Consider the following 27665-nt stretch of genomic DNA (forward strand, 5'->3'; position numbering starts at 1 on the left):
CCCATGCACGCCTACGCGACAGTCTTTTTGATTTTTTCCTTCGTATCTGCTTTGTGCGGAGACAGTGAAGGAAACGAAGACAGCCCGGTGACAACGGAACAAGGGATTTGAGAAAAGAGGAGAGTGTATTATTAAGTGGAGTGTTGGTCAACATCTCCGAGGCCGGGCGCCGTATCTGCGCCTCTGCGTCTTCTCCCTGTGAAGACAGCAGCGCATCTCACGTTTCTACATTCATTGTACTCACAGCACCATCGTTGGTACGACTGCGGCTCCATTAACGCTACCGTAGCCCCCAGCCTCAACCCTTTTCCCTTTTGCTCTGCGTGCACATCTTCACTTCTTACGACTCGACTCGCCAACTACCAGAGGAGCACCGTTCCTTGCTTCACCATGCGTGACCGTCGTCTCTTGCTGAAGAAAGATGCGGAGACGGACGCCACCGAGGTGAGCATGCCGGCGGAGTCGGTGCAGGAGCGGTATCAGCGTGCCAAGAAGCGCCAGGCCAAGGACACGCGACGTGGCGTTCTTAGCTACCTACTCTTTATTCTTGTGTTTCTCGGCATTCCACTTCTCATCGTGGCGCACTACACGCCCTTCTTCGTGTTTCAAAGCCTGCGCTGTCATCTGCAAGAGCAGTACATCTGGTCAGACAGGACCGTGCAGGCCATGGAGGACGGTTACACTCGCTACTTCAACGAGCCGCCGCTCTACCCGTCTAGGGAGTACAACCGCACGATGATGTGGGGCACCTACGAACCGAGCCGCATCTTTGCCGTCAAGAGCCGCTCTCTACAGCCAGTCACTGTGGGGATTGCGTGGTATGACTCGGCCATGGAGCATCCTCTGCGCCACACGATGCCGTACTTGCACAACAAGGTGAACGCCCCGCGCACGACGCAGAAGAAGGACAGCGACCCTGAGGTCATGCAGGTGATGTGGACCGTGAACGATGGACTGCACTACGCCAAGGAGGTGGTGGAGGACCGAGGAAACAAGGTTTCTCTCGAGATTGAGTTGCTCAAGAGCCCGTTTGCAGATGCCTGGCACGTGCGCATCCACGGTCGCGTTGAAGGCAACTCGCCGCTGGTTATGGTAGTGTACATGTCGCACGCGGACATACAGGAGCGTATAGAGCTAGAGGCGCCTACTGAGCGCAACGACGGCGACTGGAGCCCGGTGCTGAAGAGCCGCATGCAGCCAGAGGGGGAGGCAGAACACACCGACTTTACGCTCCGCGTCTATGATGACCATAGCCCCCTCTACGATACCGCCCCATGGCACGTTTATGGTCTTCACACCGACGTCGAGAAGGCCTTTCAGCGCACGGCGGTGGACGCGGTTGGTGCCACTCCCGCAGAGCGTGCTGCGGCTGGAGGCAGAGGCATTGGTGGCGGCGCCCACGTTGGCGAGCTTCAACAGCAACAGCTGGATCTTCGGCGGCTGCCTGAATCTGTTTTCACCTACATCCAGGCAAAGGACCCGCAGTCGTTTCAGACACCGTCGTCATGGATGTCGCACAACATCATGATTTTGCGCAAGGCGTACGACTCAAGCTTCCGTCTCCAGCTGTCGTTGAGCCCTGTTGACCATGCCCAAAGCGATGCGGCTCCGGAGGCGTCGACCACGCATAGGATCGGAAACCCTGTCCCACGCTACGAGGCGCTCAGCACGTGTCAGCTGACCAATGCGCTTCGGTGGAGGTCCAAAGCGATCAGTCTGCACTCCGCCAAGGTCTTCCGCCCATGGCTCACGGTATTCAACAGCACCCAGGGCCTCTACGAGCGCATTGCCACAAGTGCATTGGCGGAGTTGTTTGGATCACTAACCTTCACTAGGGGTCACTACCTGCATGTGTCCGCCGACGTGGACGACGCCTGGGATCAGCAAGGGCGGGCCGCGGAGCTGTGGAGTGACAAGCAACTGCAGGCGTCACGGCAGCGAGTCAGCGCGCTCGCTGCTATCGGCTCGCGCACCGACGAAGCGTATGGCCAGCCGTCATTGACAGGGCTGCTACTCTTGTTTCTCACACGGTGGAATAAGGAGGTGGCGAAGGATATTTTCGCCTCATGGCTGCTCGGTGCGCAGGACCCAGAGACGGGCTTCGTGCCTAACCGCGCCGTCTTCAGTGCCGAGACGCGCTCCTTTACACCACGGGCGCTGCGCTACGAGCATCCCACCATGGCTTCCCCACCAACGCTGCTCTTGGGGCTGGAGGAGTTGCTGAAGGAGATGAGTCGCAAGTCGGCGCGACTCGCATCGGCGAACCGTCGCAAGACACGCAACACCCCGGAGTACTTCGAGAGGGAAAGGGTTGCTGACAAGGCATTTCTGCGCACCATTTTGCCCGCACTGAAGCGCTGGCGCACGTGGTGGCACCGCACGCAATGCGGAGGCGCCACGGACGAGCTGGCCCGACACTGTCGCTCTCGCAGGCCTCTGGAGGAGTGGCCACTGCAGCCGGTGGAGGACCAGCCGGAGAGCCTGCTGGTATACCGCTGGCGTGGGCGGGATAGACATTGGTTGCCAACAAGCGGCATGGAGGATTACCCGCGGCCCATCTGCGCCGGCGAGCATCACCGCGAGGCGCACGTGGATGCTTTTTCATGGGTTGCGCTGCTGAGCACATTGATCAGCCGAATCGAGACTGAGTTCTTGCATGAAACGGAGAGTGTTCGTCTTGACTGGGAGGCTCACCTGAACGCTGTGCATTGGAATGCCACAGAGATGCGCTACGGCGACCGCATTGGGTGCAGCAGCTGGACGCATACTCCGTACTTTGGCTACGCAAACCTGTACCCTGTGATGCTTGGCGTGGTACGCCGAGACCTCTCCAGGGCAGCGCGCACCATTGCGCTGGCTCAGCAGGAGCTCGAGAGCGACTACGGGCTGATGTCCGTGTCGTTCTCATCGGTGCGTCTTGCGCGTGAATCGGGGCTGCCACACCATAACATGTGGATGGGGTACGTGTGGCCCTCTGCCAACCTGCTTTTCCTCTACGGTGTTAAGTCCCACTATTTGGAGGTGCTGGACAGCACCAGCGCCGCGGCCGGCGGCTTGGCAGAGACGCAGCTGTACAACTTCTACACGAGCCTTCGAGTGAACATTATAGAGGCGATTCGCGGAGGGTCGCGTTGGTGGGAGTACTACAGTCCCCTTGACGGACGGGGGGAGGGCAGCAAGACGCACGTTGCAACGCACAGTCTGTTGCTTGGCCTGCTGGACAACTTTGCGTAAAGCTACGAACAGAGACGAATAACGAGAGAGAGAGAGAGCGCGCGATGGACGGGGCGGGGGTCGGTGTCGAGTTGGGCTGTGGTGGGAGCAGCGGAGGAGAAAAGCTGAACATTGGTGCCTTGCACGTTGGAGGATCAACTCGTTTTCTGTTGCCCACAGGCTCACTTTTCATACCCTCGATACCTGAGGGTGGCGTCACCGTCAGCTTAGCCTTTTTTTGCCTCACTGTCGCCCAGCTCCTCTTTTCCCCTTTTTTCTGCAGGCACGCAAAGCGGCAGCGACAGTCGCTCTTCTATGTCTTGTCTTCCCCAGCCTTGCGTTCCGCGGCCACTCTCCACATATCCCTCCCCTTTGTCGGTTGCACGGAAGTCGTGCAGAGAGAGGAACGGTGTAAAGCTACCACATCACCAGCAGACAGGGAGTGGGCGAAACGATTGTGTTGCCTTTGGCCATCTTCGCTGTAACGCAACCGATAACGTATTTTTTTTTGCCTTTAAAGGCCAGAAAGGCGCGGCTGAAAGATCTGGGAAAGGCAGGGGGAGGGAATGAGAAGGATGGTTTGAGCTGATGTGCATATCGGCACCTCCCTCTCTTTCCTCGTCATCTGTCACCCCCCCTCCCACAGACGCGCTCGCACGCGAAGGCAAACGCTGAAGGAGTACTTTGTACATTCGACTACCGCTGCTCATCATTACAGGGGAACAACGGCCACACGAAAAGAAGGGAAGTAGCAGAGGGTAAATACGTTCCCCCTTTGTCCATGTCGACACATGCGTCCTTGTTTTCTGACTTCATCTTCCCCCCTTGTTGTGATGCAAAGAACAAGAGGGGACCCCAGGAAAGAGAGAGGGATTGATGAGGGAACAGGGAAACGGTGTGCGTCGGAATCGGCAGCGAGGTAATGTTCTGACTGCTGCTTTCTTCTCCCCCTTTCTTCTTCCGCGCTTCCCGCTGCTCGTAGAGCACCGATGTCGCTTTAGCATCGGGCCGCCTCTGCTTTCGCTTCTCACGTGTTATGGAATCTCCACTTCGCTGCACACGTCTTTCTCGCGCCTCCTTTTCTTTTCCCTTTCTTCTTTGACCTTTGCTTTCATCTTCACTACACATGCGCGTACACGTGTATATCACCACACTCATACACATTGCCTCCTTACGGAAATCCACACAAAGGCTTATCTGCTCGCATCTTTCTCGCGTTTTCCGTCAAACATGGGCCATCTTGACCAGTGGCGTTCCCGCCAGAAGATCGGGATGGGCAAGGGCGCCCGCTGCTGCGTCATTTGCTCCAACCAGAAGGCTCTCATCCGCAAGTACGAGCTGAACGTGTGCCGTCAGTGCTTCCGTGAGAACGCTGAGCACATCGGCTTCACCAAGCTGCGCTAAGTGCGAGGATGATGAGAGGGAAAGAACTGAGTGTTCTTCGGCGAAGATGAAGTGTGGAGGTTGTGTGATGGCGAGGCCGACGTGGGCGGGGGAGAGAGCGAGCGGACTACGCTGTGTGCGCTGTAAAGGCAACAGGTGTGCATATGCACCTGCTTCATATCACCACAAGCACACACGCGGCCGTGTGCGTCTCTACCCTCCTTTGCCTTTCCGCTCTCACTGAACACCGTCTCGCCGTCACACTCATCTTGGGTTGTCTACCCAAACAACGGACGAGCTAGTAACCACCAAGAGTTTCTTTATGCTTATTTCCACTGTCACCGCCTTCTGTTTCCCTCCGTGCGTACGCGTGTGCTGGGTGGTAAGCGAGACTGGACGTCAAGTGAGCGAACCGGTGCGTGGGCGCCCCGTGGGAAAAGGTGGAGAGGGGCAGGTGGGCGACTTCCTCCCTCTCTTTTCTCTCGATGTCCCCCTCTCCCCTTTCCTGTACGCCCACTGTCCGTCTTGCATCGCTTTTTCCAAATCACACCCACCGGGGGAGGCCCTGCTTGCGCCCGTGAGGAGGCACTTTAAAAGGTAACGTCATAATTCAGTGTTTTCCCTTCAAAAAAGAAAAGAGGAAACAAAAATGTAACACAGCGCAGTGGGCATAACAGGGAAATGCGCGATGCACCAGGAGAAGTCGTAGAGAGGGAGAGTGCACTGTCATAGTAGCAGCCAGCAACGCTGCTGTTCGGCGTACGCTACCTCTTCTACTCGCAAACGCCCTCGTCGCTTGTGTTGTTATGTCCCTAAGGTCTACAGACATGCACATATCGCTCATGGTCATGCGCACTTTCCCCCCTCTCGCTCTTCTCGTCGCCCTGCGCTGATAAGATGAAGGAGGGCATGGGTGTGCGATGGAGTGAATCACGGACGCGCGGCGCTGCTTGAGGTGGCGGACCTGAGCACTATCGGCGGTGGTGCGTGTTCTTCAGCGAGTCGCGGTATGTAGCTCCCCGAATGGGGCTGTCTGCTACTGTTGTTCTCTGATTTAACTACTCTCTTGTCCCCTCTGCTTTCCTATTTTTTCCCTTTGTTGTGTGAACGCTCGGCGACTTTGCCTTTCTCATGCCTTCTCGTGCACTCCTCCATTGCTCACTGACGCCTGCGCCTACACTATCATTGTCGTGACTCGCTGCTACTGTCCGCGTGCAACTACAGCCTTGCGTCTTCCGTCCCTTGCATGCCAACGAAGCAGAGAGATTCACCCCAAAGAAGCAGCACTCTCTGATCGACTTCCCTGCAGTTTATCAGAATACGTGCCGACGCCTACATACACTTCAGTCATCTACGTACATCCTTTCTCTCTACACCACTCCCTCTCCCAACCGACCACCAAACGTACGCAGCAACACGCATCAGCCAAAGCAGCAAAGCCATCTTATCCCGCGTGCGCTCTCACTTCTTTCTTACCTCCATTTTTTTCTCTGAATTTGTATTGTGGAAAAAGAGTCAACAGAAGCTTTTTTTTGTTTTGTTTTGCCAGGGTGGGCATCGTGTTATACGAGAACCCCACGCACACCCAGAGTACGCGTACGCGCATACGTTCTCCAACTCAACGGACGAAGAACAAGAGGCAAAATCTGTACCATTGGTTGGACACGTGTATGCCTGCGCGCACACGCACACACACGAGACAAATTACACCAGTAACTTCCCCTTTCCTCCCCCAAAGCGAATTTATTTTAAACCTTTGCTTTTGTTGGCTTTCTCGTTCTTGTTTTCATCTCCGTGCGCGCGTGCGAGTGTGAGCGTGAGTGTGTGTGCCCTGCTGTGCCGTTGAGTTAGTGTTCTTTGTTTTGTTCTCCTCTTCTTTGGGTCCTTCACTCTCCCCATTTTTTCTGCCTTTCCCTCTTCCCCTCTCCCTCCGCTCATCTGCTCTTTTCTGTTTGCCCTGCTATTTGCACACTCCCCAACTCCAGGCGTCCCCTCCCCCCTCTGCTTTCTCTTTCTCTAGTGACTCCTCCGTCCTAGACGTACCCCCCCCCCCCCCCCACACACACCACTATACCTTTGCATCACCATGAGCTCTGCAGGCTCCGATACAGCGGTACAGCATGTCGACCCTGAGGCAGAGGTTAGTGGTACCCCGCTAAACAACACTTCCTGCGAGGAGGCGGCCGCTGCAGACAGCTTTCACATCAACGGCGCTGACAACGATAAGCCCCTGTCCGAAATTCCTTCCACCAAGAAGCGTCTCTTGCGGAAGGAAAACAAAGGTGGGTCTTCTGCCGAAGTCGCTAGAAGGCTTAAACAGGAAGAAAAAAAGCTCGCTGAGAAAATTGCCAAGGCGCGCGAAGCAGAGGCTCAGGCAGCGAAGGAGAAGGCGAATCGGGTGCGTCAGGCCGAAGCTGAAAGGCGCAAGAAACGAGATGAGAAAGATGCACGTGCTCAGAAGGGCGTAGAGGAAGAGCGGAAGCTGAAAGAGGAGCAGAAGCGCCAGCGTGAGGAGGAGGAGAAACAGCGGGCCGAGATGGTTCGCAAGCAGCGCGAGGAGTCCCAGAGGAAGCGCGAGGAGATCCAGAGGCAGCGCGAGGAGGAGATGAAGCGCCGCAAGGCTGAGGCGGAGGCCGAGAAGCAGAGGCTGAAGGAGCTGCAGGAGGAGCACGAGAAGAAGCTGGAGGAGGCCCGTCAGCATCGCATTGCGGAGGAGAAGGAGGCACAGAAGAGGACCGAGAAGAAGGCCGAGGATGATTTTTCTGCGACGCGTCGTCAGCGGAAGGAGGAGGAGGAGCAACGGCTGCGCCAGCGTGAGGAGGAGGAGAAGCAGCGAGCCGAGATGGTGCGCAAGCAGCGCGAGGAGTCCCAGAGGAAGCGCGAGGAATTGAAGCAGAAGGAGGCCAAGGAGGCAGAGGAGATCAAGCGCCAGCGAAAGGAAGTACAAGCAGAGCTGCAGAAGAAACGAGAAAAGGAGCAGCAGGAGCTCCGCAAGAAGGTCTCTGAGCGTCGCATGAAGGGCAAGACAGACTCAAAAAAGGAGCAGATTCTCCAGCAGAAGAAGATGGCTGCTGCTGCAGAGCGAGAGCGCCTTGAGGAGCAGCTTAGGAAGCAGAAAGAAGCGGAGGAGAGGGAGATCGCGGAAAAGCACAGGCGAGTGATGGAGCAGCTAGAGAAGAACTATGAAATCGTCAACGAGGAGGAGTACGAGCGGGAGCGCCGGGAGCGGGAGGAGAGGGCAAGGGAGGAAAGGGGAGGTATGGACAAGGTAACTGAGGAGGTCCTCGTGGATGCATAGGCGACGACATTGAACGAACGAAGCTACGTCATGCGCGCGTGAATAGCAGGGGAGGGGGGACTGCAGTGAGGAGGTGATCTGTGCCTCTCCATGCGTATTGGAGGCTTCTCCTGGCATCGCTAGCCACTTTTTCTCTCTCTATGGTGCCCGTTATGCACACACACACTATTGTGTTGCTTCTTTTTTTTTCTTCGCCACTCATTTCCTTTGCTTTGGTTGCTCACTTCGCCACTGCCACCTTTGTACCTCTACGGGTGTGTGTATGTACGTTGCATGGATGGCACCCTCCTCTCCTCTGGCCTTTGCACGACGCCATGCTGACTATGTAGATGCGCCCGCTTGTGGGGACGATGCTATTTGACCTTGCCCTTCCCTTTCTTTTTGTTTTTCGTTTTGCCTCACCTCTTTCGATGAACTCATGTTCTTGTTTGTCTCTTTAGCGTGCTAACGGGCGCGTATGCGAGTGCCTCTTCTTGACACCGGTGGATTGCTCCTTTTTCCTTTGTCGTATTATGGGCAGCATCCCCTTGCATTGGGTGCCTTGTACGCCATCCTCCCTCTTCTCCACCCCGTTCTCTTTTCAGGTATCTCAACGGGCGCACTTTTGCTTCGATGGTCTCTCTTGTATTCCATGTATGTTAGCTGATGGGTTGCTGGATGCTCTTCTACGCATCTACGTCAGAGTCCCTTTATCTGTGATATCTGTACCACCTTGCGTATGCTCTCAGTCGTATTCCTTGCCGGCAGGTACTCTTTCATAGACGGAAAACAGGGCTCTTGCACGATGAGGCGCTGTGCTTTTACATTGTTGCTGAGTGATGCCTCTGGTGTGGTGTTGCGTCGCTCTCCATCTCTGTACTTGTGTGTATGGTTAGGCGAATCTAGGTAGAAAGTGTGCGTGCGCGTGTGTGTACTGTCGCTCTGGCTGTTTCTTCCTCTGCCTCTCTGCGTGTATTCCTTGGGCCACACACACACTCTCTCTCTTCCCACTGTCCCTCTTTGTCGGTGTCCCGCACGTGTAGTCTCTCTTTTTTTTTTCGCCTGTTCGTGGTCGTGTGTTTTGCTTTCCAACATCGCTTTAATGCATTTTTTTTCATTAAACAGGTTTTTATGCTCCTCACTCCCTTTCTGCCTCTCATACGCCGGCTGTATACCTCTCTTTTCTCTGTCTCTGACCTTGTCTCTTCTGCGAGATACCCCCCTCTCTGTATTTCTTTCAGAAGACATACGCTCCTTTCCAAGTACATGCGAGTGCGCGATCGTGATGCACTCTCTTTGGCCTTTGACTTCTCTGTCTCCTTCCTCTTCCGTTCTTTCGCTCTCATGCAGGGTATGTGCGTGTAGCGAAGCAGCCAGGGAGAAAAGAAGGCCATAAGCTCTGCCGAAAGTTATTGGGAGTTTGGGGAGGGTTATGTGTACTGCGCGCGTGTGCGTAGATGCGTATGAATTCGTCTCTCTCTCCCTTTCCTGAGATTATCAAAAGGGTGATGCAGGTGCTTTATATTTATATTTATATTTTTGCCACTCTTCTTCACTCTTTCATGCACCTCGTGTAGCTTCGTGTTTTCCTTTAGTTCCATCTTTCTCTCTCTCTTTTTACTCCACTATGTGAGAGGACACTTGTGCGTGTGTATTGTGTCTATGTGTGTGCGTGTGTGTGTGTGTGTCTATGCACCCGCTCCGCCCCCTGAGGCATACCTCCTTCCTCTTCCACATGAAAGGGCAAAGGGGAGAGATTCCCCAGACCCCCAGTTATCTTTTCTTTTTTTGCTCTGTTCTTCCTCTGTTCCGTTTCCTTTCTTTTCTCAGGTCAGCCCCGGGCTCTCCTTCGCTACTCTTCCTCAGTTAATCGCCCATCATCATCATCTTTGTCTTGGACATTGCCGTCGTCTTGTCCGGAAGAAGCGAGTCAACCTCTTTTCTCTTATTCATCTAACCAAGCAAGAACGTTAGGCAAAAGAGTGCACCCCCCCAAAAAATGAAAACGAAAACGTAGATAAGAATAAACACACCACACACGCGTTAGGGTCAGAGGCGAAGGGGGAGACTGATCGACACAACAGCTTTGTCCCCTCTCACGCACAAACACCCAGCCACCAAGTGCTTTGTCTCGTCGTCTGCTTCTCTTCCTTTCTCCACCTCTTTCCTTGGAGAAGTCAGGGGAGAGTATGCTATATGCTTTAGTCGGACTGGTTCAAGACTCCGTGATCTTTCTCCTTCTATTTCTACTCATAGCATTGATGTGCGTTGGCGCATGCATGAAGGGGTGGGGAAGGGTAGAGTAGGAGTTGAACGAAGGTGGCCAAGACGGCGAGTGTGATGCACGTCACGTCTTCCCCCCTTTCCCTTCACTTCCACCCCATTGCACCCCTTTCCTCATTTCTCACGCCTCTTTGGTTGTCTGCACCGCCCCTCCTTCTTCTCGCTTTTGTCTTTCTTTCGTGTGCCTCTTTTGCAGGTCAGAGCATACGTACATATACATAGAGAGAGAGAGAGGGGGGTGGGCACGTATGGGTAAGAGAGAGTCCTCCTCCTTCTCACACCGCCCTCGCCTTCTTGGCGTCTATTACTGTCTTTCCCCCCAACCGCGTTAACCGCCACCATTAGCACCTCGCTGCAGGGGGAAGGGTGCTCTCTTTCTCTTTGCTTCTTTTTTCTTACCCGATCGTGAAACGTCGCCCCCCCTTCTCCCTTCCACTCCAATAGAGGACTCAGGAAGGCGGCAGTGTAAGTGCTACAGGTTTGCGCGACGCATATTCGGAGAGCCCATTCACAAAGCCGCAAAGCAAAGCGGGACTGACGCCTCTCCTCCCATCGACGAACCCGCAAAGGTGCTCGGATAAAGGAGTTTTGATTGCCGGTATCATCCAAAATACTTTATCGTCATGAGCACGGTATACCACCTCATATTTGTGTACGGGACGCTGCAGCGGGGCGAGAACGACTACCCGTACTGGCTGGCTGACGAGGCCGAGGCCGTCTTCGTGGCCCGTGCACGCACTGTCAGTCGTTACCCCTTCTTTGTGAGCCTCCCCCCCGACCACTCCGAGTGCTTGCCATGTGTCCTGAACTTCCCTGATTGTAACGTGTCGGGGTGCGCGCAGGTCGAGGGCGAAGTCTATTTAGTCTCAGCGAAGATGAAAGCGTGGCTTGATGTACTGAAGGACATCGCCGGTGGGACGCACGTGTCTGTGCCCACGCCGGTGGAGCTGTGCGAGGCTCCAAGCGCGTCATTTCGGGCACGCGGCGGATCCACAGCGGCGTCCCTCACGTGGCCAGGGACGGTGGCAGGGGAAGCGGTGACAGTGACTGCTGCCTTGTACTTCAGCGCCAAGGGGTACCCGGAAGACTGGTCATCGCCGGCCCCCCGCAGCAGCTCCCGATTGATTTCCAAGTTCTCGGTTGCCAGCATGTTACGTCTCTATGGCGACCGCTTCAACGGGGGCGTGCCAGCGCATCTCAGGGAGACCCAGAATTCGGCCAAGGCAAAAGTCATGCAGGCGGAACTGAATGCGCTGCCTGAGGCATATTGGCCGCCCTCTACGATTGCCTACCGCGCTGCCACCGCCAAGGCCCGCGCGGCTCAGGCGGATGAGGAGCACACGAGTGATATGCCGCTCATTCCGTGCTACGGTGCCCCACTCTTCCCCAAACCGATGATTCTTTTCATCATCGACGGCATCGGCGACAATACGTACCGCGAGCTGGGCGGTCGCACACCTCTGGAGGTGGTGGCAGGCGTGCCGGTTCCGTCGCGGTGTGAGTATTCGCCTGCCAGAGAGTCTGCATTCGCACATTCGCTGAGTGTGACGGAGGAGATGCTCGTGGACAGTGCTGCTGCTGGTGCTGCGTTGTGCGAGACGGTCAACGAGCATGTTACCCCTGGAATCAATGTCGTGACCCGGCACGGCGTTAGCGGTCTCATGGATCCCTACATGGCTGGGAAGAGCTGCGGCAGCGACACGGCTCACCTCAGCATATTCGGGTACCCTCCCACCACGTACTACCGTGGCCGTGGCGCCTACGAGGCACTAGGGGCTGGGCTAGAACTGGAGGACGAGGACGTCGCCTTCAAGGGTAACTTCTCTACCTTCGCAGACCGAACTGAGGAGCTGTGGGGCGACGAGGACCCCGCGCTGGAGGCGAAGGCCGTGTTGTCGACGTCCTCAGCACACCAGTATGTCACCCACCGCCGGTGTGACCGCGACTTCGCGGCCGAGGGCCCGGTGCTTTGCAACGACCTCAACGGCACAACGGTGGCCACTGACCTGCATGGCATTCCGTTCGAGTACCCCCACACCATCAAGATGTTGTACGCTACGGAGCACCGCTGTGGAGTGGCGCTGAGCGGGGCGCGGCGAGTCGTGCGCGCGGACGGGTCGTCGGCAGTGCTCGGCATGCTGTCAGACAAGATCACCGGCACAGATCCACTCATGGACGGGCAATTGCTGCTGCATTGCAAGCCAACGGTGGGAGAGGGCCACCCCGAGTACGCCGCTGCGGCCTACACGTGTCGGCTTGTGGAGGCTGCCTCAGCTGTCTTGACGCGCAGGCTCAAGGCACATCCGGTGAATGAGGCTAGGCGCCAGCACAACCGCGCCGTCGCCGCGAGGCTCGCGGATGAAGCGGGTACGAGTGGCTCAAACACCGTGGCGCGCAAGAACGTGGCAAACCTCGTCTTGTTCCGTGGGGCTGCCAAGAAGGGGTGGGTGCCGACGTTCGTGGTGCGCCACGGCCTTCATGGGCTGATCCTAGCACCGACCTGCATTATCAAAGGACTGGGCATCTGCTGTGGGCTGCGCGGTGAGGTGTGTCACGCATGCGACCCGACCGGGCAAGAGTCTCTCCGTGGTGCCACTGGTGACTACCACTCAGATCTCATGGTCAAGGTGAGGGCCGCATTGCACGCGCTGCGAATCGAGTGCCCGTCATCGCACGAGGCCGCGGTGACAGCTGCCCTGCAGTCGACGGCCACGACAGCACAGCAGGCAAGCCGCATAATTGACCCACAGTACAACTTTGTGGTGATTCACGTCAAGGGTGTCGACAACGCTGGACATGACAGGAACCTCAAGCTCAAGCTGGAGATGCTTCGGCGGTCTGGGCTGGCGATGGAGGCGCTGTGGAGTGCGCTGCCTGCGGGAGCCACCATGGCCGTCACTGCGGATCACTCCACTCCGCTGGGACTTGGCGACCACTGCTGTGAGCCGGTGCCGGTATCGGTGGCTGTCAAGCGGGCGACCTCTGATGGCGCACTCTCCGCGTTCCCGATCGACGGCGTCGAGTACTACAGCGAGATGATGGCCGCGTCAGGAGCGCTGGGTCGTTTCCGCGGTGGCGAGCTCATCCCTCTCATGAAGCGCGTGCACCACCACTATCACTACGTCTAATGCACCACAGTGACATGGATGTGAAAGTGAGGAACGCTTTGAATGGCTGATCGGCACTCGAGAGCAGTATCCTTTCTTTTCTCTTCGTGTGTCTCTGTGCATGTGTGTGTAAGGGCGGCGCCTGTGTGTTGTACTCTCGTTATCTGCCACCTGGTGAGCGTCTCTACGGGGTCTGAGAGGTGCAATGCATGTGGCCAACGGCGGCTACTGTTGTGAGCGCTGCCCCCGCTGCATCGTCTCCACGACGCTCATTCTTTATGTGTGAAGCAGCGAACGCACGATCTACAAGGCACGTATGCGAAGGACACACACACACACACAAAGCTAGTCGGTTACATTGGACGGTGCCACAACGTGTAACACGCTGTGTCTCACTGCCCTCTCCTTCTTCTCGCTCCTCCGCTCGCTGCGCTGTCGTCATTATGGCTGAAGGCGCGGCGCAGTGTGAACGTGGACTGCGGTCCCATCGAGGATGAGGTGGCCAAATTGGGAGAGGTGGGGGAGGGGAGGGCCGAATGAGGTCATCTTTCTCGCCTGTGCGTCTCTCGTTTTCTTTTTCCCCTTACGTTCTCCTCCCCATGCCCCCTCCAAGAAAAGATGATGACACTCGTTCTCTTTTACTCCACAGCGCTGCAGTGTGTCTCCCTCCCTCTCGGTTCCCCTCTCTGTTGTTCCACATCCGACGCCACAAACGCAACACCCGCACGCATAAATGCCCTCTTGTGGTCGCCGACTTGCTTCATGCTTCTACTACTCATGCGCATATTCGCACTTTTCCCTTTGGCGCCTCATGTGTGCACATCATCGACGACGACCATGAGCAGTCTGCCTTGTGCAAGTAGTTGTTGTCAAAGGCGACGCTTGCCGTTACTGTTTCTCGGGCTGCCAGCCTCCTCTCCTACCCCGCTTTCTCCCCTCCTCTTCTTGTGCTACCCTTCACTTCTTCTTAATTGTTTTGCTCTCTTTGTTCTGCTGCTGCGGACATCAGACGACCTAAGCACTCGCACCCGCGGTCCACGCCAGACATATCAGCCATACTGCTGAAACTCCCATAAAGAGGAGGCTTCTTGTGCCTATCTGCGTGCTCCAGCGATCGTTGTGCAGTATTGCTGCGGACTGTCCCCCCTTCTTCCGTGGACCGCTTTCCGTTTGCTCCTTCCTGCCACGTTACTTCGCTTTTTATTTGTACCTTCAAATTCTCTGTTGCCTCTCTTCCTTCGCTTCTCGGCTTGCTCTGCCCCCAACCTCTTTCTCGCCTACATCTTTGTCGGGTCATCGCAGTCGGCATCTTCGCTGGTTATTTGAGTAGACTCTCGGAGTCTCTCTCTTGATTCTCGCGGACTTCTCTCCGCCTGCGGCATTGCCATCGGCGCATTCGCCCTTCCCTCCGGTCAAGCTTTTTTAAAGGTGGCGTCCCATACCGGCATTCCTCCTCGTCCGCACGACGTCCGCACTGCCAGTGCGGACACCCACGTGCCTCATCGAATTGCAAATGCAAGCGCGTTCGCCTGCCAACCATACAGAGCAGCTGCGCCGTCGCATGCGCCTGCGCAACTCACTCCTCCACAGTCGATTTCTACGTTGCAGGATGGCATATTGGCGGGACGGATCACGAGTGCAGTGAGGAGAAAGAAAGCACTTGACACCGTCGCTGGGAACGGCACTCATGTCAAACCTCCGCAGCACCCTTCATCGTGCTCTCCTGGCACAACCTCAAGGAGCGGCAACAATGATTTGGGTAACAGCAGTGGCAGCGAGGTGAAGCCACGCTTGGTGGCGAAGGCGATGAGTGTGCAGCGGGCGACAGCGTTCCTCAGCGCCATCAGTCCAACAGAGCTGCACCCCCACCCTCTGCGCGGTACCGCTCGATCCAGCGCCCAGAAGGACAGCGGCAGCAACTCCAACTCCCATTCCGACAGCCTTGGCGGCAGTTTCAACAACATCGAGACCAAGGAGGAAGGAGCAGTTCTGGATGGAATGTCGCGTGCGCTGGGCCCTGGTACCGGGTCGAGCGGCGTTCTGCGCAATTTCACGATACACGTTCCCAACACTGGTGGTCTCGTCGCTCCGGCCAACATCCGCGTCGGAGGCCTTGCTAGTGCTGCCACACAAAGTACGTCTGCTCCATCAGCTGCTAGCATAACAAGCGGCAACGATCCCGACGCCCCAGTCACTCTCGATGCCGTCTCCACCGCTCGTGCGCACTTCTCGCGCTCCATTTGTGGTGCGTCGGTTAGCAAGGCTGTTTCTCAGGTCACACCGCAGCAACTTCAACACCGACGCCGCCAGCCCTTTGCCGCCGACGCTTCTTTTCGAAACCGGCGGCAGGAGAGTTTTCTCAAGTCGCTAGGCAACAGCATGAAGCCCGTCAAGCGGCGTCGTCGTCACAACAGCAGCAGCAGCTCTTCTTCCTCCAGCAGCAGCCGTAGTGAGAGTCGGCGCAGCGCGACTTCGCTGGTGAACAGTGGTGTGACGGCGGTCTGCGGTCTTGGTGCGGGTGCTGGTGGCGTTAGGCAGGATGCGGGGACGTCTGCTGCCAACCCCGGCGTTACTGCCGCTGATAGAGACCTATCCGGCACTACGTTGAGCGGTGGCGCCACTGTGCCCGGCGGGGAGTCGAATCTACCGCCACCACAGGGGCATCGACGCCGCGTCAGCGGCAACAACGGGGGCAAGCCGCCGCTGCAGGTCCACGACCTCGTGAAGAGGGAGGGCCAGCGGGTGCGACTGCGGTGGATTTACAGCGACGTTCAGCAGCACCGCTCGTCCTCATCGTCGTCATCTTCATCCCCTTTGAGCCGTCGCTCTTCCAGCTCGCCGCAGGGACGCGGAAAGAGGAGCCCTAAGTACGTCCCAGGCGGCGGCGACGGGACCGCTGAAGTCAAAGGTTCACTGGCTGCATCTGGCGCAGGTCAGCCTCCTGACCCCCTCGAGGGGGAGTGGAGTGGAACACCTCAGCATCTGTCCAGCGTAAGTCACACTCTCATGCCATTGTTGTCGTTGTCCTCCTCGTCCTCCTCGCCATCTTCCGACGGTAATTCGCGTCGTTGCCGCACTCGAAGCAAGAGGCGGTGGCAACGGCAGTGTTGGGCGCAGTTGGCTGCCACGCCGCTGTCGCTGTGCACCATCTTGACGAAGTTCGAGCCTTGCGTGACATCGGTGTGGAAGGAGAACCAAGTGATACAGCCGTACCGGGGCGAGTCCAACGCGAGCAGCAGCAGGTCCAGCTCGTCCTCCAAAAAGCGCTCGTCCTCGTCTTCGTCGTCGTCGTCGTCGTCATCCTCCCCTTCGCACTCGTGGGACTGCAACGAGCTCACGTGCGAGTATCAAGATTTTGTGGTGAACAGCCAGTACCTCGCTGGTAACTACGCTGACCGCCGGCATGTGGCTGAGATGACCAGCGTGGCCGGTAGCTCCAGGTCTTCGGATGCGGGCCTCAAAATTCACTCGCTGTACTTGTCCTTATCCTCAAAGGCGCACTCTGACAGTGGCACCCACAGCTGTCGTGGCTGCGGCAGCCGTACACAAAGCGACTCCTCCTCTTCTCACGGTAGCAGCTGCAGCTCTAGTCGGCGCAACCGCGGCAGCAGCCGTAGCAGTCGCAGCCACAGCAGCCGGAGCAGCCGGAGCAGCTCACGCGGCTCCTTAAACGTGCGCCACCGCCGCCATCATCACAGCCGCGGCAAGGGCGGCATCATCAGTGGCGAGGGTGACATTCGAAGCTACCGTAAGGTTCTCGCGCGACAACAGTGCCGAAACAACCCTGCCTTCTTGAACGCATATTTCCTCGACACGGGCAACATCACCGGTGGCGAGCGCCGCCGAAAGATGATCTCTCTCCCCTCCTACCGTGTCTCGATGATCTCGTTCGTCGACAAGAAGATCTTGAAGAAGGACCTCAACCACAACTTCTACATTCAGCACCCCGGGCTTGAGGTGCGCGACATCAAACTGACGCACCTCCGCAAAATCAAGCACGAGCTTCTTGTTTACGCGCTCGAGGACAACTCTTTGCTGGACTTGACCACCACAGCGTACGCGTACTGGTACTTTGAGCGGCTCGTGGTGCAGGGGATGGTGGGCAAGCACAACCGAAAGGAGATCATGGCGGCATGTGTGTTGCTCGCCATTAAGTTCCTGGAAACGGGCGACCTCATGAAGAAGATCGCCTACTTCAAGAACCGGTGGCGCCGTTTTCACAACGTGTCTGGCGTGCACGTTGGCAATGTCAATGCGATGCTCGGTGGCGGCGGCGCTAAGGGAGTCGAGGAGGATGACGAGGAGGTAGTGCACGTGGATTGGAAGAAGGTGGAGGAGCAGGAGTTCCCGGTGTATGTTGGACTCGACTTTACACTGCTGCCCGGCGGGGACGGGCAGGTGATCAAGACGCACATTGAGCGCCTCCTGCAGCTCATCAACGTGACCTCGCAGGAGTACTACAGCAAGAAGTTCGTGTCACCCGCGTATCTGAATCACTACAACTGCTACAGCAACCTCTACTACTAGTGTAAGCTTGACTTGTGTCTTGCAGGAGTGCCTCTGCATGCCCGCTGTTGTTTGTCAGGCAGCGACGATGCTGTGTTATGTATCTGTAGGCTTGTGCGTCATTGTCTCTCTCTTTTTGTGTCTATGTGTTTGGTTTGCTCTTCTCAAGCAAGATGGCATGGCGTCTGGCCATGCTTCGCGTGTACGATCTTGCATCCCCTCGCCTCTCCCCTCCTCCCTCAAACCCACGCGCACAGGAGCAGGGGTCGGTGAATCCATCATAGGCGATACCGGGCGAGATTAGAGAAGTGAAAGCTGGGGGCTATTGTTGCGGCTGCGAGTGTCAACAAGGCCTGCGCTGCTTTTTACCTTCGCTCTGTCCGCCCTGCACTCTTCAGCAAACGAGTGGGTTGAGGGGGCAGTTAGGGCTGAGACAGTTCGCGGGGGTGGTTGCTCATAATGCAGGAGGGGCACGCTAGGAAGGCCAACTACAATCAATGACGTTGTGATTGCGCTTCTCTTTACGCTCGTTTGTCGAGACGCATCACCGTCTCACGGGAGGGTGTGTTCGAAGGGGGGACCGGGGGGGAGATGAGGTATGTGTGTGTGTGTGTGTTGCACATCCCCCCTTTTCTCTATTCTGCGGCAATGCCGTTGGCGCCGCCTACGCTCTTCTGAGTCTCTGTGGGTTTGCCTTTGCGCCCTGCTTTATTTGATCACCGCTCTCTCTTTTTCCTTCCTCTGCGTTCCATCAACGTTGTCCTGCTTGCGCTGGGACCCTCTCGTCAATCTCTACCCTGTGTCGTCTCACTCTCCTCCCTCACCCTGCGCTTGGTTCCCAGAGGTGACATGTGAAGAGCGAGGCTGTCGAAACGCCTGCTTCGAGTGCTGCCAGTCATCAAATTGCTATTACAGGCCGCCACGACGCACACACCTACACCCACCCACAAAGACGAGCAGAGCATTTCACACCAACCGCGGTGCAAACTCATGTCCGCAGCCCAGCCAACGAATGAGCAAATTCCACTGGTTAGGCGTGCGTGGGCGCGGTGTATAGCCCGTCTCCTTCCCTACTCGTACACTGGCACAGCGACACCGTCGTCACGCAGCCTTCGCGATGTGTCGGAGGAGCGCTTCCGGCACTTTATTTACGACCGCTACACGGAGCCACAACGGCACTACCATACCCTCGAGCACCTGGAGGAGATGCTTGGGCACCTTGTCGCTTACGAAGCAGAACACGGCTGGCACGGCGCGTACAGACCAGCAATGGTAGAGGAGCTAGCCTCGTCGTCGGCGCCGCCGCCAGAGACCCTGACGGGCACTGACAAAGTAGCGTACGAGTGGACTGGCACGGTGTTGCTTCTGTCCGTTCTCTTTCACGACGTCGTCTACGATCCAACTCGTGGCGACAACGAGAGTGCAAGTGCGGTGGTCGCCGCGGAGTTCCTCGAGGTGATGCAGCGTGAGAGTGAGGCGATCATCAGCTCGTCAGTAGTACTCACTGCCGCTGCTGCTGCACCGACTAGCGTGGCCGGCTCGTCTGCATTGTCTTTCGCGAGTAGTATCACAGGCGCTGCTGTGGACGATGTGAGCCAGCAGCACTCTCCTTCCTTCTCTCCTGCACTGCCGCTTCTCTGGGTCGACGCACAGGCGATTGAATTTGTGCGTGACTCCACAATGACGTACATACTGAAGACGAAGGAGCACCTCTTGGTTGAGCCGAAGCAGCCGCTGCACCTGCCAGCCTCTCCTGCAGAGGCCTCCACATGGGCAGAGACGGTGGTAGCGAGTGCTGTTGTGCAGCAGGGCCGTGACGACCCACTGCATGTGTTTCTGGATCTGGACCTGGCCATCCTTGGACACCCGGACGCCGACACGTATCGTCACCGCTACGCAGAGAACATTCAGCGCGAGTACAGCCACTACCCACGCGCCGACTTCTTGAAGGGACGTGCTGGCTTCCTGAACGACTTTGCGCAGCACCTGCAGTGGTACAAGACACCGTACTTCTTCTACCGACTTGAGGCTCAAGCGCGACACAACACCGCGCAGGAGTCGAAGGCGTTGAGCGTGGAGCTGGCAGAGGCGCAGTTGGCATCCTGACGCTGTACCTATTTTGGTCCTCCGCGAGAGCATGGGAACAGAGGAAAGAGGGAGAGGAGAAGCCAAATTGAGGTGTGGCGCACGCACGCGCACCCCCTCCCCTCTTTTTTCGCTTTTTTTCTCTTGCCTCGCACTGTGCCGCTCTTCATTCACCCGAGTCATCTCTGCGCGCCAGTGCGCCTTGCGTTCTGTCACCAGCGGTACGAGTGCTTGACACATTCGACACGCACAAAAAAGGTACCCTGCATACGCAGCCCACAAGACTACTCGCTTGTGGGCTGCGTAGTACATCAATAGTGTGGTGAGGGGGTGTGTTTGCGCAGCAGAATGCTGACCACTAACACGGGCGCGCTCTCTCTCTCTCTTGTTCTCCTCCTTACCTTCCTTCTCGCCTTCTCCTAGGCCAGGAGGCGAGTGCGCCAGCCCCCCTTCGGGGAATGAAAAACAAAAACATCTCCCCGTTGCGTCTTCTTTGCATCTGCCATTGCAATTTTCTCTCAGGACACAACGGTGGGACGAGGTCGGGGGCACGATCGAGCTTTCTTTGCACAATAAAAGTGAGGTCTTTGTTCTGTCTGTCAGTACTACTTCGAGCTTCGCATCTCCTCTGAGAATGGGCCCCAGTGGCCCCTTCTCGCTCGTCATTCCCATTCTCCGTGTCTCCCGAGAAAGCTCTGCCCACTCGAACCCCTTCATGTCTCTAACCGGTGAGACAGGAAGCTGGACGAAGGGGTGGTACCGCACTCTCTTCTCTGTGCAAGCACAGCACATGGGCGCGTGTCAATACGCCTGTAGGAAGGCTGCGCTCTATTCCTGCCGATATGGCCTCGGTGTAAGCGGTACTGTCGCATACACTCCAGAAGCTGAATCGACAGAGATGAATATGCCAACTTGCTAATGGGCTCGCTCTAACGTTTTTCCCCCTTCTTGGATCTCACCCTCTCCCTTCTCACCTTGGAAGCAAAAAGGAAAGATTCACATTCAAGCTCAACGCATACACACGCATGCATATCGGAGCGACGCAGGCGAGGATGCACCGCTTCACTTTTTTTCCCCCTCTTTTCCTCTGTGTTGATGCACATGCAAGCGCACGTACGTTGTTAGCGTCGAAAGAAACTGCCCAAGCGCGGCACTAAACCTCCCTCACACACCCACACACACACATACAGGCAGAAAAGACAACAGTGATTTTTTTTAGTCAATTATCACCTACACAGCCATACACGATCATATTGACTCAGCGTAGCCAACAAGGCATCACCGACGCGACACAGCCTCATGAGGTTGATAGTGGGTGTAAAAGCACCTACCTACTCCACGATCGGTTGGGGTGCTTCCTCTCTGTCTCGTCCTATTCCCACCCCATCGTCTCACCAGTTTGTTCGCCGTTCGTTTCGCAACTCTCTCGCTCCCTGTAATGACGAGAGACCCATCAGCGTGGTAGCCCAGACAGGTACCCACTCCGTTGGGAAGCTGTGCAGCCCCTCTCCCTGTCGATACCTTAACCGCTTCCGGTGGTGACAGGGTCAGATGCCTACGACGTAGCGAAGCTAGAGCGGTGCATCGCTACTGACGCCAACACTCAGGGGCCTGGATGGCGCGGTGTCGGGTCGACCTGCAATAGTGTGCACTGGTTTTCCTCAGTCACATGAGGGGGCAGAGTGTCGGCGTGGCTCGAACGTACCCTACCCGACTTTTGCAGCCCTCTGCTGTGGGGAGCCTCGCCAGCTTAGAGGGATGCGCCAGATGGCGGCTGGTACAATGGGAGCGGCTGTGAGGCGGCCTGCGGGGCAGGTGGGTGCAGCTTGTGTCCCCGAGGCCGTGCTCCGATGAGTGGGTCGGCGCATTGCTGTGGAGCGTGCCTGGGGCCGCTTTGCAGCAGGCGATAGGCCTGGAAGAGGACCGCTGTCGAGTGGCGTATAACCCATATTGCCCGGCAGCGAGTGGCGACGTCGAGGAAAAAACTCTCTTACCCCCCCTTCTCCCCACACACTCCTCTCCTCATCGGTGCTTCTGTTTGCCGCGTTTGTCGTTGCTGTTACCGTGAGTTGCTGTCGAGGGGAGAAGCGCTTTCTCGTTTCTCTGTTTCCTCCTCGCAATGTGCCCTCTACGCATTCCTGCGGAGGACGACTCACGCTCTGCCGTTGCTGCTGCTGCTGCTGCGTCAGGGCAACCTGCGGAGTTGACTGGGGGCAATGCCACCACTTTTTTTTTTCCGGTTCACCCTCTTCGTTGTACTTACCATCGCTCTCTCCCCCTGTCTTCCTCACCTTGTCGCTGTCTTGCTGCGCATTTCACCCCTCACAGAGAGGCGCCTTCCCCCACTCCCACCCCACTTGCTTGGAGACTGCAGAGATTCAACAACAAACTACTTTTGCAAGCGCATTGTTTTGTACAGACTTCCGCGAGAGTGTACTCCTCCTCACCACAACCATCAGCCATCGTCGCCGCCACTGGAGAACACGCGGGTCCAAGTGGGACACAGCCCAGAACTCTTGCTCGTGAACGTTTTCTTGCTTCGGTCTTTTGTCTTTCCCTTTCCTTTTCTTGCTTCTTCTCTCGTTCAGCACAGTCTTCTTCAGGCTTCTCCCTTTTGCGCTTTTACCTTTCGTTGACACACGTACCCACGCACATACACCGCAACCACGCGCAATCTCAGACTGCACCCCTTCTCCCCTTCCCCCCGTACCCTCTCCCTTGTTGGCGATATTTCCTCTCGCTCACTTGCCTCCCTCATAGCATTTCCGAGCTCCTGCTTCTTCCATTGTCTTTTGTATTTCCGCGTCTCTTCTTTTTCACGCCACCTTCTCCTCTTTCCCCCATTCTCATCTTCGTTCACGTCGACGAGAGAGAGAGAGGGAGGCGGGACGCCTGACGATCTACAGGGTAACACCAGCGATTACCTTTCTCTCTTTGTGAACCAGCACGGGAAGGGGCGAGCGAATACACGCGCAACTACGGCACAGGAAACAGAGAAGATATAGACGCCCATAGCGAGGGGAGTAGTTGCTTGAAAGGTCCCTTTTCACCACTCGTTCACTTTGTAGTGGCTGCGCAGTGAAGGGAGCTCAACCGACGCGACGAGAGCGTGTGTGTGTGTGTGTCTTGCTGTGCGTGTGGCCACAGTGGCTTTTCTTTCCCAAGGCAAAGAGCGTGAGCTGCACCAGCTACCCAAGTAGCTAAAGGAAAAGGAGAACACAGAGGCATACTGACGATACGGCAAGAATATCGTGAGAGATGAGGGACACCGTTCTCAGTGCGTCGCGCGCGTTGGAGCGGAGCGACAGCGTGGACAAACTCATGAAGCTCATGGTTGGCGTCTTCACTCTTTTGAGCACGACGAGCTGTCCGCGGCGAGAGCGGTATAGCGCCTCGGCTAAACAACTCACTGAAATACGCTCTGTTCTGCGTGTGGGCCGGGTTTTCGGCCTCTCGCTCAAGATGCAGTCCCTCGTCGAGGTGTTCACTGCACAGGGCATCGTGTGGACGGAGCGCAAGAAGTTTGTGGAGTTCCTCAAGATCATCTTTGACTTTCTCTACGCCGTGGGTGACCACGCCCTGCTCGTCGCTCGTGAGGGACTGCTGGGCAAGAACGTTGACATGACGCGTCTACGGAACTGCACCGTGACAATGCAGCTCTGTGGTCATTTATTGGGTACGGTGCTCTACTTGTTCGAGCTGCGCGACGCCCTCCGAAAGTGTCGGTACGACCCACCGGTGGCGATGCGGAAGTGTAAGCTCTCCACCATCAACGCGATGCGCGACGCGATAGACACGGTGGTGACCTTGTTCATCTGTAGCTACATGAGAAATGCACAGTGCCCGAGTCCGCGTGTCGACGGCGCCTTGCGATGTCTTTCTGGTGCACTTTCCGTGTATTTGAGCTGGCAGGAAAGCGCTTAGTGCTCGCCATCACCAGACCATCACAGCGAAGAAGAAGGGAGTGCGTGTGCGTGTGTGTGTGTGTGTGTGGTGCTTCCTCGTCGTAGTTGTTCCTTTTCGCGTTGTTTTTCCTTCTCGTATGACATATCTCAATTCCCCCTCTTTTTATTTTCTCTCTCACCACCGCCTCCTACTCTCTCTCTGCGTGTATTTTTGCATTTTTGGCCTCCCGCCTCTCTCTGCCCCCCCCCCCCCTCCGACTACTTGTCTATGCACTTCTCTCCCTGCGCTTTGCATGTGTCAGTGTATGCATGGTACGCTTTGAGTGTTACCACACAGCGCATATAGCGGCCTTCCTTTTTTTTTTTGTTTCTTCCATTTTGCTTGAGGGAGAACGCGCAAACGACAATCACCGCCACAGCAATGCCCCCTCCCCTCCCCTCCTCCTCCCTCCAGCGGTACCCGTGCCGCCTTCTTCTCAAGAGTGTGCTGAAACCTCCACACGCTAGCTCTGGCGGGGCTGCAACCGTCTTCTCTTTTCTTCTGCTGAGAGACGGAGGCCCTGCCTGCTCCCTCACCCTTTATGCTTTATACTTCATTGCCTACCCCCTTCTCTGCCCCCCGCGTCTTTCTCACTCTCCTCCCACCCTACACCCCATTTTACACACGTTGGCACGGGCGCGCACGTCCCTCATGTGCCGTTTTCCTCTTCTCCTTCACGTTCTCTACGCCTTCTTGTTCTTCCCCCTTGCTGCACTACACACGTCTGACAGTTTTTCTCTCTCTCTCTCTCTACACACACACACCGTTTCAGAGAAAAAATTCTTTTCTTTCTCATCTACCATTACCCATTTCACCTCATTCACCATGAGCGACTTCGAGAAGCTGATAAAGCTGCTTGGCCAGACTGATGGCCGCGACAAGATCTACAAGTTCCTCGCTGGTTTCTTCAAGATTCTGGCGGCTGTCGCAGCTAGCAACCAGGACCCGCATGCCAAGGCGTACGTCACCATCGGTAACTCCATTGGTAGCGCTCGCTCCCTGATGCGCATGGGCAAGTTCGTGGGTGATGTGCCCAAGCTGCAGAAGATCGCCGACGGTGTCATGACCAAGGGTGTCGCTGGCACGGAGTGTAAGAAGTTCATCGAGCTCTTCCGCACGGTTGGCAACTCCCTCTACATCATGGGTGATAACGTCGCCTTCATCGCCAAGCACAAGCTGATATCGACGGACTCTAAGCTCGTATCGAAGTACGCGAAGATTGCGCAGTTCTGGGGCTTTTTCCTCGCTGCTGTGCTGGACCTCATCGCGCTTCGTGCTGCCTTGCAGAAGCGCACGTCTGATGTGACGACAAGCAAGAAGGAAGCCAAGGCTGCCGTCATCAGCCTCACCAAGGATGCCTCGGATGTGCTCGTGACGATGGCCACCGTCGGGTACTTGAAGTGCGTATGGAACCCTTCCGCCATCACCGTTGGCACCCTCACCTGCGTGTCGGGTGGTGTGGCCACGTACCTCAACTGGAACAAGATCAAGTAGAGAGGAGAGCGCTGCCAGAGTCGGCACGCGGCAGAGGTGCGAGAAAAGTATGCTGACAGGAAAAGTGCTCAATGAGCGAGGCAGAGGAGAGAGGTCGAAAGTGCGAAGCAGTCGCGCGACGTGTGAGTCGGTGGATGGTGGTGCATTGTTGATGGAAAGTAAGAAGCGGGAGGCAGTGGGTGGGGAGAGGAGGCTCAGGTGTTGCCTGTCACTTATAAACTACCCCCTTTTTCATCTCATGCTTCCTCTCCCTCTCTCCCTTCTTCAAGCGCCCACTCTCGTACCCCTTAGCCCTGTGGTACTCACCACCTCGCCGTCCCCTTCTCTGCGCGTCTTTTTTCTTTCTTCTTCTCTGCTCTTGTCTCTGCGTGTGATTTCCTCGTTATTCCGCGTGAGGCCCCACCGCCACGACTGCCCAGCTAATTTGGTCCCTCCTTCGGTGCTTTCCGACTGTCGTTTCGCTCTTTTTTCTTGCTTTGGCTTTGTCTTGCACTCGCCCCTCTCCTTCAGTCTTCCTCGTCGACCGCTTGTGCCATTGTGCGCGCCCGCGTCTGATGCCATCTCTCTTCTCTCTCCCTCTCTCCCTCTCTCCCTCTCTCCCTCCCCCCCTCTCTCTCTGTGGGCCCGTCTCTGCATCAGTGAGTGTGGGTAATATGCGTGTTGGTGTGTGGCGCCTCTCTCTGTGTGAATCGAAAAGATGCGGGTGGAGTCTGGCGACGAGGGGCGTGCTGCTGTGGGATTCACTTTTCCGTACACGCTCGATCGTACTCATTGCCCATGTGCATCTGGTCGGAGGTGGATGTCGAAGTGCAGGAAGAATCGGCGGTGATGACCATAGCATGAGATGCCAGGGGTGGGAGGAGGGAGAGAGTCACCAGAAGGAGAGCCGAGAGGGGAGCCCGGGCCAAACAAGGAAACCTATCGGAAGGGGCGAAGAGGGGACGCGGAGTGCATTGGCGAGACGGCGAGCGAGGACCAAACGTGGCCATGGCTACATTTATTCAGTCAATATACAGAGTAAAAAGGAGGTTGCACGACGCCCCCCCTCCCCCCCTTTCTCTCTATGAACTTCTAAGAGCTACGACAAAAAAAGCTGAGTGCAGGTATATGCGTGCTTGTGTGTGTGTGTGTATGTGGAGGGAGGGGTATGCTCTGGTGTTGACGTATATGCGTGTCTGCATACGTGTGTGTTTCTCTGTCGCTCTCTTTGTGTGTGTGTGTGTGTCCGTCCATGTACGGTTGACGTCTTCCTCTTTTCTCGTTTGCTTTGCCTTTTCATATACAAACGCGTGTTACGCCTCTCCTTTCCCCCCACCTCCACCTCCATCCATTCTTTTTCTTCTTTTTGCTCCCCTCGCTCTATGCCTCCACTCTCCCCCAATACGTCTCTTCTTTACTTCTCTCTCCCTTGTGTGTGTGTTGTTGTTGCTGCTTGCTGCTCATTTCCTCTTTTCCCCCTCTTCCAGCACGAGGCGTTTGGTGGCGTATCAGTCACTTGTTATGTACTAGCCTCTTGATTTTCTTTTCTCTCTGTTGGTGCAGGTGTTCGTTGATGTGTGTATGCATGGAGAAGGTGTTTGACGTTCATGTGCACACTCCCCTCTGTGCAGCAGCAACAGCAGTAACAGCAGTAGCAGGACACAGACGCAGAGGGTTGGCACACATGAGCCGGGGATTCGGCAAAAGGCACGAAAGAGAGGGACGAAATGGCAAGCGAGAGGGACAGAGAGCCACACGTACACATACACGCAGGCACTCATACACGTGTAAGAAATGGGCGCGTGCGTGCGTGTGTAATCAGACATGGCAATAATGGTTGTAACGGAGCGAGAGGGGGGGGGAGGTTGATGAGAGGGCACGGGGGTGGTAATGCTCACACTGGCGAGACACTGCTTGTGTGCTTCGTGGTGCTCTACACTGAAGGAAGATGCCAACGCGCAAGTCCTTGCATACACATCTATTCAAGCACACGGACATGGACAGTGTGTCGAGGGAGGGAGAGAGGGCGGGGTACAGCGAAACAGAGAGGGGAATGCACGAGAGACAGGGAGGAAGAAAAACTTCCATGAGCGCGTCTTGTCTGTCTCGTTTTTTTTTTCTCGCTGTGCGCCCCCCCTCCTCCTCTCTCCCCGTCCCGATCTCAAAAACGGAGAGGGACACGGCGAGTTGCTGAGGATGCGACACACGCGCGCACACACACACACACACAAGCAGCCATGAACGAAGCCCCGGTAACGTGAAACGGGGGTCTTTTGACGAGGACCCGCAGCAGAGGAGATGTAGTGGCTCGGCGTCGCAGCGACTGGGAGGTGACGTGTGTGACGTTCTGGAAAAGCGCCTGCCACTCCCTTGCCCGGGCCCTCTGCGTAGTC

The 27665-nt window shown here is 56.5% G+C and overlaps 8 protein-coding genes across 8 annotated transcripts, besides 1 other annotated feature; all 8 read left to right on the forward strand.

Moving 5' to 3' along the window:
* Window positions 1-390: 390 nt before the first annotated feature.
* On the forward strand, window positions 391-3234 carry LPMP_282330 (glycoside hydrolase, putative; the record flags this gene model as incomplete). The annotated part of the gene is made up of 1 exon (XM_010702271.1): window positions 391-3234. The coding sequence occupies one exon, from the start codon at window positions 391-393 to the stop codon at window positions 3232-3234; it is 2844 nt and encodes a 947-aa protein (XP_010700573.1).
* A 1209-nt stretch (window positions 3235-4443) lies between these two features.
* LPMP_282340 (40S ribosomal protein S29, putative) lies at window positions 4444-4617 on the forward strand (the record flags this gene model as incomplete). The annotated part of the gene is made up of 1 exon (XM_010702272.1): window positions 4444-4617. One exon carries the CDS (start codon window positions 4444-4446, stop codon window positions 4615-4617), a length of 174 nt encoding a protein of 57 aa, XP_010700574.1.
* A 2065-nt stretch (window positions 4618-6682) lies between these two features.
* Window positions 6683-7894, forward strand: LPMP_282350 (glycoprotein 96-92, putative; the record flags this gene model as incomplete). The annotated part of the gene is made up of 1 exon (XM_010702273.1): window positions 6683-7894. One exon carries the CDS (start codon window positions 6683-6685, stop codon window positions 7892-7894), a length of 1212 nt encoding a protein of 403 aa, XP_010700575.1.
* Window positions 7895-10779: 2885 nt separating this feature from the next.
* LPMP_282360 (2,3-bisphosphoglycerate-independent phosphoglycerate mutase-like) lies at window positions 10780-13284 on the forward strand (the record flags this gene model as incomplete). Its single annotated transcript, XM_010702274.1, has 1 exon — window positions 10780-13284. One exon carries the CDS (start codon window positions 10780-10782, stop codon window positions 13282-13284), a length of 2505 nt encoding a protein of 834 aa, XP_010700576.1.
* A 1785-nt stretch (window positions 13285-15069) lies between these two features.
* LPMP_282370 (cyclin dependent kinase-binding protein, putative) lies at window positions 15070-17790 on the forward strand (the record flags this gene model as incomplete). The annotated part of the gene is made up of 1 exon (XM_010702275.1): window positions 15070-17790. One exon carries the CDS (start codon window positions 15070-15072, stop codon window positions 17788-17790), a length of 2721 nt encoding a protein of 906 aa, XP_010700577.1.
* Window positions 17791-18975: 1185 nt separating this feature from the next.
* LPMP_282380 (hypothetical protein) lies at window positions 18976-19875 on the forward strand (the record flags this gene model as incomplete). The annotated part of the gene is made up of 1 exon (XM_010702276.1): window positions 18976-19875. One exon carries the CDS (start codon window positions 18976-18978, stop codon window positions 19873-19875), a length of 900 nt encoding a protein of 299 aa, XP_010700578.1.
* A 1415-nt stretch (window positions 19876-21290) lies between these two features.
* Window positions 21291-21831: a repeat region.
* Window positions 21832-23112: 1281 nt separating this feature from the next.
* LPMP_282390 (glycosomal membrane protein-like protein) lies at window positions 23113-23778 on the forward strand (the record flags this gene model as incomplete). The annotated part of the gene is made up of 1 exon (XM_010702277.1): window positions 23113-23778. The coding sequence occupies one exon, from the start codon at window positions 23113-23115 to the stop codon at window positions 23776-23778; it is 666 nt and encodes a 221-aa protein (XP_010700579.1).
* An 846-nt stretch (window positions 23779-24624) lies between these two features.
* Window positions 24625-25293, forward strand: LPMP_282400 (glycosomal membrane protein, putative; the record flags this gene model as incomplete). The annotated part of the gene is made up of 1 exon (XM_010702278.1): window positions 24625-25293. The coding sequence occupies one exon, from the start codon at window positions 24625-24627 to the stop codon at window positions 25291-25293; it is 669 nt and encodes a 222-aa protein (XP_010700580.1).
* Between the last annotated feature and the right edge of the window lie 2372 nt (window positions 25294-27665).

The sequence above is a fragment of the Leishmania panamensis genome (genome assembly GCF_000755165.1).
Source record: "Leishmania panamensis strain MHOM/PA/94/PSC-1 chromosome 28 sequence".
In the NCBI taxonomy this organism is placed as follows: Eukaryota; Euglenozoa; class Kinetoplastea; order Trypanosomatida; family Trypanosomatidae; genus Leishmania; species Leishmania panamensis.